The 12,025-nt window shown below is 44.1% G+C and overlaps 2 protein-coding genes across 2 annotated transcripts; one reads left to right on the forward strand and one right to left on the reverse strand.

Moving 5' to 3' along the window:
• Window positions 1-76: 76 nt before the first annotated feature.
• On the reverse strand, window positions 77-7,536 carry LOC139562389 (uncharacterized). The gene is made up of 5 exons (XM_071380109.1): window positions 7,268-7,536; window positions 2,375-4,560; window positions 1,912-2,174; window positions 1,702-1,789; window positions 77-1,378 (listed from the first exon to the last, which is right to left on the reverse strand). The coding sequence occupies exons 1-5, from the start codon at window positions 7,534-7,536 to the stop codon at window positions 1,215-1,217; spliced, it is 2,970 nt and encodes a 989-aa protein (XP_071236210.1). The 3' UTR covers window positions 77-1,214.
• An 865-nt stretch (window positions 7,537-8,401) lies between these two features.
• LOC139579572 (nucleoside diphosphate kinase A-like) lies at window positions 8,402-11,119 on the forward strand. The gene is made up of 5 exons (XM_071408330.1): window positions 8,402-8,626; window positions 10,045-10,174; window positions 10,253-10,354; window positions 10,534-10,646; window positions 10,883-11,119. Exons 2-5 carry the CDS (start codon window positions 10,049-10,051, stop codon window positions 10,998-11,000), a joined length of 459 nt encoding a protein of 152 aa, XP_071264431.1. The 5' UTR covers window positions 8,402-8,626; window positions 10,045-10,048; the 3' UTR covers window positions 11,001-11,119.
• The last annotated feature ends 906 nt before the right edge of the window (window positions 11,120-12,025 follow it).

The raw sequence follows: 12,025 nt of genomic DNA on the forward strand, positions 1-12,025 counted from the left end.
CGGTCTGACAAAAATACTTGCGCCCTGTTCTCCATGGGGTGTAGAATGATATCCAGCTATTGACTTTGACATTGACAAAAAGTTTAAATGTATTTTGAATTGAATGTTCCTAACTATTTCATCAATCTGTATTTATTTATGTTTTCATTGCGAGTGTACATATTAGTGTAATCATTGGGTATGTATGAAAGTATGTGAGAGACAAGCAAGAGACAGATAGATACATAGAAAAAGAAAAACAATTATGCATAATGGTAACATATTATCTTCATATACAGTATTGGAAATGGGAACTTTCCTATATTTTCAAATACACAAATCTGTATTCTCTTACATTTCCCTCCTGGTACCCCTCCATCTATAGGCCATAGTTGAGATAATTATTTTGTAAAAATACAAGAGATTTACAGAGGTGATCACAAATCAAACTATCAAAGGGTTTCAAGAGAAACAGAGGGATTATGTAAATTGACAGAAGGAGCGAGGGAAAGCAGAAGCTCTAAATAGCAACTGTCAATGGCCCATTTTCAAGCCCACCCTTGGCCTCCAACCAACAGATACCTCTCAGTTTCAGGCTGACCCTAGCCCCTATTAATGGACCCTTCTTCATTCCAAATACTGTATGATCAGCAGGATGATAATAGCTCCACTTTGACCTTGGCAACCTCTCCCGAAGAGCTGTATAGAATATAATGGGCCACAAACCATACCCCTTCCCACACTGGAAATGTATGCATCAAAATGTGTTGAAAAAGGGACTTATTATATTAATATTGTGCTGCAATGTAATATAAACACATTTTCAGGTCAATAGAAACAAAGCTGGTGTGAAATGCCTTCTCAGTTTGCAAGTATATTACAGATATTGAAATCATGTACTTAAAACAGCAAATGGAACATACAAATCTGGTGTGAAATGTTACGTTGGGTCAACTCCTTATCACTTCAGTGTTTGCAGATAGGAAAGAATCAAAAAATAATAAGCAATATGGTAAAACCCATGCGGTGGCAGGTAGCCTAGCGGTTAAGTGTGTTGGGCCAATAACCAAAAGGTCACTAGATTGTATCTCCAAGCTGACTTACGCACTTAACCCTAGTTGCTCTGGATAAGTGTCTGCTAAAATGCCATGTCAAGAGAGTCTATTAAATTTGACTGCAGAAACACAAATCAATGCTGCTAATATGTTTATTAGATGTTGATAGCTAACCCTTTCCTAATTCTTCTTGCAAAAAGCACAGCCCTTGAATGGCTTTGAGATGGCCCTGGAAATGGCCCGGAACATTCTCACCAACAGGGGACGTTTACGGGACTCCTGTGCAGGTGCTGGTGGCAGGTCGTCCTCAAGTTGGGGAATGAATGGGACAGCATGATCATCATCTGTGATAAGAGAACATTGCAGGATCAGAATTGAACATGGCAAATGTACTTTCATTCTCTCCAACCACGGTCTAAACCAACCAGACAAACGGTAATACATCAAAATGACAGCATCTATAGTTTTGACTTTGGGAAATGTAAGAGTCGCTACAATGTTTGCCTGACAGCTCGTCAAACTCAGTGGCCTTGATCAGAGAAAGCATTATGGGACCAGAGATGAATAAACCTCAGCATTAAACTCAGTAAAGCTGCATTCACTCTGACCACTGGCCACATCTTGGCAATGCATCAAAATAAAACGATCATCATTGTGTGTCGCTTACGCAGTGCAACTCGAGAGGTGCTGAAACGCTGCGAAGGCAGCTCCTTTTGAGCAGGGTGGCTCTCTGGTTCCACTCTGCTCTTGAACACCTGTTGCAGAGTAAATTCATCCTTCCATTAGACGCCCCACAATGTCTCACTCTGACCCCATTAGCTTTGGATTCTATTTCAGCTGTAATGAAGGGGAAAAACACCAAATATGGAGCCCATACCTTGATCCTGACCGTTGGCAACTTTGGGCAGCAACTGAACCTCCGGCCCTGACTCTTCTTCTTCACTCTGGCAGAGGGGACGTGGCGAGTCTCTGTATCGCCAGCAGCTGTAAAAGTGCACCTCACAGGCAATGCGGTGTCAAGGCAGTTGGCATGGAGCTCAGACATGTACTCAACAACAAGGTCACTGGAGGCCTGGCTAGTGCCTGACCTGTGAGTACTTGTGGCCTGAGAGAGACAACTCTCTGTACTGTACACATTATCTGGGGGCACAAGAGATAAAATAATTAAGCTCAGGATTATGTTGTGCATATTTTACAATAATACACAATCTTGAAAATCCAATGAACACAATTGCAATAAATCTATTAAGCTCAAAATGAGTGAATCCTACATTCACCAGGAGTTAATCAATTTATTGCATATTACAAAAGAAAATAAATGAAGTGTTAATTTCACTTACCATGCACATAGGCCGTGGCAGACACATCATCGGCCAACGCGTCCATCGCCTGGCTACTCATCACCATACAAACCTGAGAGGTTTTAGATGAGACATCCTGGTAGATGTCACGGACAGACATCACATGAAGATGATCCTCTTCACCCACATCAGGCTCATCATCTTCTAGTCTGTTCAGAATGGAGTCCAACATCTCTGTGGCAACTTGGCACTCTTCGGTCATCTGCTCGCCCACAGATAAGTGCTCTGAACCAGCTACTCCGGCCTTGATCACATTCAGAACCTTTGTGAGGATCTTCTTGGCGCTGCGTCTGACTGACTCCTGGCTGACTGCAACTGTTGGGTCTTTGAGGTCATTGTTGGTAGACACTTCCATGTCCTGGATTTTGTCAGCGGTTACATGGGTATCCTGGTGGTCTTGCTCGTTGGTGAGGAGGCAACTAGTGTATAAACTCTTCAGCTTGTCCACAGCTGTGCTGTAAAGTTTCTGGGAGGATAACTGGACCATTTCCCAGAACTTGCTCCCCTCTGCCCTACTCACCTCATCTGCCTTGTTTAAGTCCACTAGAAGGGACTCAAGAATGTGAGTTGAGGCCTCAGCAATGTTCTTTGAGGAGACGTGGGCTGACAGGATGTCCATGGTCAAAGAAGCATCTCTTATGACCTGAGTCACTACCCGTTGTGCCTTGGCAGGGTATTTTGCCATTAGGCTGTCGGTCTGAAGGTCAGCAGAATGCTGCTTTTCCCCCTGTGTGGTCACGTCCTGTGCAGTGAGTGGATGGCTTAGGATAATTGTTTCCTGAACCCTCTCTGATGGTGGGAAAGGACAATCAATGAGCAGGGAGTGGTAGATGGCAGTGGAAGATATTTCTGGGTGTTCTCTCACAGCCTCCGGCTCCATGATTGCTGAGGGGCCCTGGAGCATCTCACCAATTTCCAGATTGTCGATGCTCTCGACACCCGACGCTAGACGTGCTAGAAGGTTTCTAGCCATCTGGCGCGAATCAAAGGACTTGTCTGAGTTGCTGTCAAGCTCTGTTTTTAACACTTGCAGGACAGTTCTGACTGCCACTGCTGACTGGACACAGAGCATCCTCAGGTCGGAGTGGGAGCGAGACAGAAGTGAGTGGTTCGAGGGACCACTGCTGCTCTGTGAGGATCTGGATCCCACCTCCAGCTCAAACTCAGACATGGATGCCTTGAGTTTGGCTGCAGCTTTCCGGACCATGTCCCTTGCCACACCATCAATGTCGAGGCCTTCAATCCCTGTCAGGTAGCCAACGCTCTGGGGTCCGGATAATGCCTGGTTCTCTAGATATCCAAGGGCATCCAGGGTATCATCGACCACCAAATCCACCAAATCACTGGACATGGCAGACTGTTCTGTCAGGGACCAATCCCACAGGGATCCGCCGTACATTTCAGCCATTTTCAGCTCGACGGCCCTGGTGATCTTCGCCTGAGACAGGTTCAGCAGGTGGTTGCTGCCTGACTGTTTGGCTGACATCCTGGTCCCTGATCTCTGGACCACCAGACTCTGCACCTCAGCCGACACAGCTGACAGGAAGTAGGTACAAGGTGAGGAGACCCGAACCTCATGTCCTGTCTGAGCGTCGCTCTTCGCCCTCTGGATGCAGCTGATGGTTGCAACAATGACCTGACCTGCCAGTGGCCCTAGCTCTGTCTCAAGCCTGCTCTCGATCTCCAGAGGGGACTTTCCAGACAGCCGAGTGAGCGCCATCTGTCCCATGATATGGTCATTCATTGTGGTTGTGATTGCCCTCAGCATCTGCTCAGCAAACTGACTGCTCGGTGAGCTGATGCTGGTCGAAGGAGCTTCGGCTCCCTGACAGGCACCTCCTTTCAGCACAATCTGGGCTAGTCTTGCATTTATCTGCTTGATGATGATCTCCACAATGGCCATGATCAGCCTGGTGTCCGCAGACAGAATAATAGGCCTCATCTTCTTCAGTCTCCTCTGGATGGACGGCAGTATGACCTCACTCATGGACCTGTGGGCGTCTCTGTGAACCTGACTGAAGATAAAGCTGTGAGACAGTCCAAACACAGACCTCAGGGGGTCTGAGCGGGGTCTGTCCCCATCCTCTCTATCTCTGTCCTCAGATGCGGAGGAATATCTTCTTGGGTTGTCATCCTCTTCCTCATTTCCCAAAGACTCCTCTGAGCTGAAGAGGGCCCCACAACAGAAATATGGTAACAATGACAATAATAAACCTTTCTGGACACAAACATTGCTTTAAAACATAATTTAAAAGCAGCAGAGGAATTTGATAAATTAATCAAAAAACTAAAGTCATACAGATGCAGGATCTTAATTTGATCACCATGTTGCAGGATAACTTTCCTGCAATGTAGGAAATGTAAAACGTGTAGTGTATTTATGGTTTAAAAAGGGTTCTGAGGTTTGTAATTTCCACTTGATTTTCTCTTACGAAAAATGTATCAACCCCTACAAAAATGTCCATTAATTATAATCCAGATAATAATCTACATTTCCTGTTGCTGCAGAATTATTTTCCTGCTGTAGCAAACTTAAGATCCCACATCTGTATTCAGTGGAAATAAAACATTTTAGAGAAGTCATTATTTATACACAAGGAAAGGAAATAACTGTTTTAACCATTATGGGGAGGAATATGCTCATACATACAAAATAGGTGAGGGGAAGGGAGTTGGGTTCCGTGTGCTAGCACCAGTTCTAGAGTTGGTGACCTCGCTTGGCCCATAACTTGGCCCAAGGCTGAATCTGACACTGCGGCATGTGGAGGCCGCTCCCAGATCTGCTACATTGATTACGATTGAAGACCAGGAGGAGGAAGTTGATGATGATGATGATGGTGTCCAGGGCAAATCCCTATCCATGCTGAGATCAAGGGCAGGGACCACCTCAGTTGAAGAGGCCTTCTTCACCCATGACAGGATGTTCTTGCACTTAGCATGAGCCTCAAATATGGTGAACTGTAATGTAAAAGAACAGCCGGGAAAGATTGTTCTAAAATCTAACAAGATCTAACATTCACTTAAATCCACCGTCTGTCTACATTGTGCTGTTTGGCCTATGTCTTTATTACCTAATCCAAATGACACAACTTCATTTATTAAATAAAATTATTCTATTCAACTTCCTCCCATCTTGTTTTTGAGATATAAAGCTTGCTCACCAGGTTCTCATTGTCTAGACTCAAAGTGCTGACTTACCAGCTCCTGGTACATTTACTGAGGTATTGTAATAGAATATCTAGGCCAGGGATGGGCAACTTTTATGGGGGTGGGGCCACAAAAAATCTGAAATCATCATGAGGGGCCACAGTGGCTCACAGGTCTGCATACCCACATCCATACCCACACTTGCAGTCAGAGTTGGCCCTTGCGTTTTAGGGGCCCTAAGCAAAATTTTGTCGGGGCCTGCCCACTTTGCGAGCAAATCATTTTAGCGGACCCCCTCTTGAAAGTGTAGAGAAAAAAATAGAAGTTTTAGTGTTAATTTCTTGCAATTCTTACTTTTACCCCTTTTCTCCACAAATTCTTGGTATCCAATTGGTAGTTACAGTCTTGTCTCATCGCTGCAACTCCTGTAAGGACACGGGAGAGCCGTGCGTCCTCCGAAACACAACCCAACCAAGCCGCACTGCTTCTTGACACAATGCCCACTTAACCTGGAAGCCAGCCGCACCAATGTGTCGGAGGAAACACTGTGCACCTGGTGACCGTGACAGCTTGCACTGTGCCCAGCCCGCCACATGAGTCGCTAGTTCGCGATGGGACAAGGACATCCTTGCCGGCCAAACCCTCCCCTAACCAAGATGACGCTGGGCCAATTGTGCGCCGACCCATGGGTCTCCCGGCCGTGGCCGGCTGCGACAGAGCCTGGACTCAAACCCAGAATCTCTAGTGGTTTAGACCACTGCACCACTCGGGAGGCCTAATTTCCTGCAATTCTACATATTTTGCCATTGGGTATTTAATAAAATGTTGCCATTTTAAATCAAGTTTGCTGCAATTCTACACATTTTGCCCTGCGGCAGAGAGAACATTTTGACATTTTATAACTACTTTCATGCAATTCTTCTCATTTTGCTATGGGACAGAGAGAAACCCCCCCACAGTCGGCAATTCAACCATGATTACCACAAGTTTAGATAGATGTCCGCTAGATTAATTTAGCCCCCCAAAAATGTTTTAGCTAACATGGGCTAATTGAGTGACTCAGTGACTGACATAGCAAGAGAAAAATTGCTGATGCAAAACCACATTTTTAAGTTGCACCTTGTGTATTCTACTATACTAACTGTCAACAGTAAGTTGAGACCCCGACAGAGTTACAAAGAATAAGAATAATAATGGATCCGCGGGCCTACACAAGGGGATCCGCGGCCGCCAGTTGCCCATCCCTGATCTAGACTGTGTCCCAAATGGCACCCTATTCCCTATATAGGGCCCATAGGGTTCTGGTCAAAAGTAGGGCACTATGGAAAATGACACAATTTGGGATGCACTCATAGTCTATTTTACCGTTTCCTTGATGTTAGAAATTCCAGAGCTAACACTACTCACCCTTTCATGCATATTCTCAGTAAAAATAATCCTTTGCCTGCAAAAGGGGTAAATAGATGAGTACTGTTAATTATTAAAACTATCTAACCCTTGACCTCTACAGGACTTTCATAGTTTTGATGTCTTCACTATTATTCTACAATGTCGATAAATATAAAAAATAAAGAAAAACCCTGGAATGTGTAGGTGTGTCCAAACTTTTGACTGGTACTCTACATGTACACTACAAACACACGTTCTGATTGGTTCTTTGCCAGTTGCAGAACATACAGTATAGAGAATAGGAGGTAAGTATGGGGAAGACAAAGAGCAACCTACTTCTCAGTCATCTCCTCCCCTAAGAATTTGAGTTCTGAGGAGGAGCTTCTCCGGGCCAAGGATAGGTTGCAATGAAAAGTCTGATGTGGCTCCCATGTGTTAGATGGGCCGGCTAAGCCCTGATCAGCCTTCTGCATCTCTCTCTCTTCTTCAGTCTCCTGTGACTGAGATGGGCCAGCTGACTCTGGATCAGCATCCTCCATCTCTCGCTCTGCTTCAGTCTCCTGTGACTGAGATGGGCCGGCTGATTCTGGATCAGCCTCCTGCATCTCTCTCTCTGCTTCAGTGTGCTGTGACTGAGATTTTACATATCACCTTTCTCAAACTCTCATTAATTAGCCTACATTATTTATCAAAAGGTTATATAACCTTTGACCTCTAACCCTGGAATCTCATCAGAAAGTCCTCAAATACTCACTATTCCTGACTTTGGCAGATGGCAAGACTTATCTTGCCTTTCAAAATGTGTGATATAAAAATAATCTGAAAAACAAAGCCTACCTCAACTTCTTTTTTCTCCATATTATCACCGGATGTATCACCAAAAAAAAAGATGATGCAATGTAATTGCAATAAAATGCGGATTAATACATTTTCGACCATCAACGACGGCAACTTGATGACTGAATGGATGGTCAAATGTCTGATTTGTTTCAAACATATGGAAGGCGTTCCATACCAACACGATCACTTATGACGTATTTGATATACGTCTCAAACGTAATTGTGCGGTAACTGCAACAGTCAACAGGTGGCAGCAAAATCAACAATGAAAACAACAGATACCAGACTAGACCACTGAGCGTTACACACTATTCCAGTCAAATCAATTCTGCCTCATAAAAACGTTGCTCCGCCTCGGGCCTCAGAACAGCCATTGTCGCGAGTTGTCATACAATAATTCCCGGGTTCTCAAGCATTATTGCATAAATGCCAACAACAGATACTAGACTAGGCACTATTCCAGTCAAATAAAGTCTGCCTCATAAAAAAATAACATATAATAACATTTACACCCACCCTTTGCAACAGATACCATTTTGGTTAGTCTGCTGATATCAACCTTTGGTGTTGCTATGGTACATAATTTGCACTTCCCATTGTCTAGACTCGAATATTTGACAGCACATGTCGATATCACCATGAACTGTTGTGTGGCGCTAGAATGCACAAAATAACATTGGTGATTAATAGGCAAGCAACATGTCAATCCATTTTTGACCTCATCCAAGCCCCACCCATTCACTCGGCAGCCTTTATAAACTAGCTGTCATCGTTTCTTGTTGTTACTGATTGTTTCCCTGCCTTGAACGGTTGTCTCCTGGGTCTTCTGTCAGTCTCTTCATCTCAACTTTAAAGGTATGCTACTTGAATGGTGGCGCCACAACTCCCTTAATTTTGCATTAAATCACAGCGTTGTGTTTTACGCGTTTATCGTTGTCGATCTATTCCTTTCATGGTTTTAGGAAGTTGGTGTATCAGTCTCGCTTGTGTTTTGCCTTTCGCATTGACTAACGTTAGCTAACTGTTAGTTAGGATGCCACGTAACGGCTTGGTTCTTCGCCCGTTTCTACCCAACTAGCGAGCTAATTGACATGCATTGAGTGACGCTTTAAAGTTAAGTCCCATCCTAATAGTAAACCAAGGACTTGGATTAGTCATAGCATGCTTTACGATAGTTAGTTAATGTATCTCGTTAACACCGGGGGTGTGCATTTCAGTTTCACCGGACGTGATTGGCTTGCGTGGTGTGATCAGTTAATTTACATGGCGAACTAGTTAAGCCTTGCGTGTTACCTTAAACCAATTTATTTGTCGCATTCGTGTTACAATAATCTCAGTTGTAGGTGGCAAGTACGTGACAATTCGACTTTAATCTACTTGGAATTTATTTCGATTAACGACAGTGGCAAGCCGGGCCATGTGGCGTCTACTAAATTTGGCTGTTTTCCACAATCGGATGTGCTCAAGTTCATTTAGCGTCCTCCTTAGCTCGCTTAGAAAGTTATATTAATGTCAGTGTAACTCGGATTTACATTAAATCGGGACTTGGCCAGTTAACGTCAGCTACTTTTCGTTTTGTTATTCAAACAATTTAACATTCTCGATGTAAAAAATTAACGAATTTAACTTCTGCCAAATTCGCTTCTGTGCGCAATTCGTGTGGTTGTGATTTAATTAGCTGACTGTCATTTTAATGTACTTAAGTCGGTGTAGGTTTTTGAATTACTATTTTAAAAAGCCCAATGAAGTTATGCTTTCGCTGGAGTTCAACACTGCTGCAGCATCTGGTTGCAGTCGAATGTAGTGAACCGTACTTTTCATAGATCTAAACATAAAACTGCTAAAGCCTATTTGCACTACCATTAACTAAGCTACAGTACCAGTAAAACAAACTTCGTTTGCCCATGTATGTAACATGAGTTGAGCATTGGCAACGAAACAAATTCATCCTAAATACCCCATAGGCATGGAATGGGCATGTGGGAATACTTTCCGCAGGATGGTGATAAGAATAGAATTGTACTGGCCTTGGCCACTTTCCCACTAGCTACAGTACATCTGTTCACTCCATAGCAGTCTAGGTGACATTGAAGAGGTGTCAACTGGCGGTACGTTGGTAAAAGGTTGAGCTGATGTATTGTGCAGAGTGGCCTGGCTTACTCCAGCCAATTCAGGGGCCATTTGCATCTCCACAACCACAAATTAGGCAGTTAATTCATTGTTAATGTGCATTTCACCGATGGCCCACTACCACCTCTATCCTCCTGTTGCAGCACCATGGCAAACAACGAACGTACCTTCATTGCCATCAAGCCCGATGGTGTCCAGAGGGGGCTTGTGGGGGAGATCATTAAGCGCTTTGAGCAGAGGGGCTTCAGGCTTGTGGCCATGAAGATGATCCAGGTATGTGATTAACTGCATCTTTTCAGAGTTGAGTGTATTAGGGTTCAACGGCATTTAACTTAGTCTTTGTGATTACAGGCATCTGAGGACCTTGTCAAGCAGCACTACATTGACCTGAAGGACATGCCCTTCTATGGTGGCCTTTGCGCCTTCATGCACTCCGGTCCCGTTGTTGCCATGGTAACTGTCCTCCAGACACTACTCGCTGGCCTTTTAAAAATGCTCGCTCTTTGCTAAATTCCTAGTGGCTCACTGCTAATGCCACCCTGAACACAATACTTCAGGTTCTCTTGAGCATTGATTGTGATAGAATGTATTGTTCCACTCAAGCCTAAATTTTTATCCTCCCTTGCATTCAGATCTGGGAAGGCCTGAACATTGTGAAGAACGGCAGATTGATGCTGGGAGAGACCAACCCTGCAGACTCCAAGCCCGGCAGCATCCGCGGTGACCTCTGTATCACGCTTGGCAGGTAAGTGTCCACCGATGCCTGGCCATACAGAATCTATTGGTTTAGCACTTTCCTCCTTCCAATGTGAATAGGGGTGCATCTTAAAAATGTGTAGACCATCGTTGTCAAGGAATCTGATAAAAATATTCAAGCTGTAATGGATTTTCTGTGTAGAAATGTCCCCTGCAGTGGCTATAGTTCCAATAAACTTCAAACTCCATAATGCAGAGTTGCTAATTTGCATTTTGCCATTACAGGAACATCATCCACGGCAGTGACTCCCTTGATAGTGCCAAAAAGGAGATTGGCCTGTGGTTCAAGCCAGAGGAGATGGTTGAGTACAAGAGCTGCCAACATGGATTCCTGTATGAGTAAATACAATGAAATTGGAACTGTCTTCTCATCGCAAACCATTCTGAATGCTGTTGATCTGGAATTGTTCATGTGACTTTAAAGCACTTACAAATGTCAATAAAAACAATCATGAAGTAGAATATGCAAGGCTCGCCTAGTTTACTTTAAAGTGTTGGTTTCATGAATTGGTATTGTCCTCTGGCTTCTGTTCAGTCAGTGTGGGCCTGTATTGAAGGGGCTTCAATATAGTCAAATGGCAAGGAATGCTGTTGGATATTCTTCACAATATGGCCTATTTGGAAGGTTTTTACATTTTGTTTAAGGTGCTACCGTTCAGGGTGCCCTCTAGTATTGCTGATTACGGTCTCCTGTGACTTCATGTGGGTGGTGGCACTACCTAATTGGGTCAGCTTAACTCCACTGGGCAAGCCTGACAAGGTTTTGGTAACATTACAGAAGATTATATTTGCATTGTCATGATTGGGTATTAACTACACCCTTCTGGATGTTTGACTTGACAAAGTGAGATCCTATGCCTGCTATATTGGTTTCTGTTTGAATTGGCTCAACTTGGTAACAAACAATAGCAGGGGTATTCAATGCTTACCCTGTGAGGTCTGGAGCCTGGTTTTCTCCTATCTGGTGTCCCAGGTCTAAATCAGTGATATGGGGAGGGAGCAGTGGAACTGGTTGAGGTTGTTGCTTTTGCGGGCACTATAGCAATGTTTAAATCGTGAGAATATGGTTCATTGAACAGCATCTTGACAGAATATAACACTTCAGGATTTTGGCAAACATTTCATCTACTTCCCCAGTGTCCAATGAACTGGTGGATGAATGTAGAGTAAGGAAGTTGGCATTGGCTCAACTTTAGCGCAATGATGACCTCTATACCAGGCCATAATTGTCAGACTCCAGTCACCGTAGTCATACTGTTCTCTGCTACCACATGGTAAGCGGTACCGCAGTGCCAAGTTCAGGTCCTCATTGCCATAACCCCGAAGTATTCCTTTATTGCTGTAGGTAACAAAACAATGGACGCTGGA

Source organism: Salvelinus alpinus, chromosome 1 (genome assembly GCF_045679555.1).
Source record: "Salvelinus alpinus chromosome 1, SLU_Salpinus.1, whole genome shotgun sequence".
Classification (NCBI taxonomy): domain Eukaryota; kingdom Metazoa; phylum Chordata; class Actinopteri; order Salmoniformes; family Salmonidae; genus Salvelinus; species Salvelinus alpinus.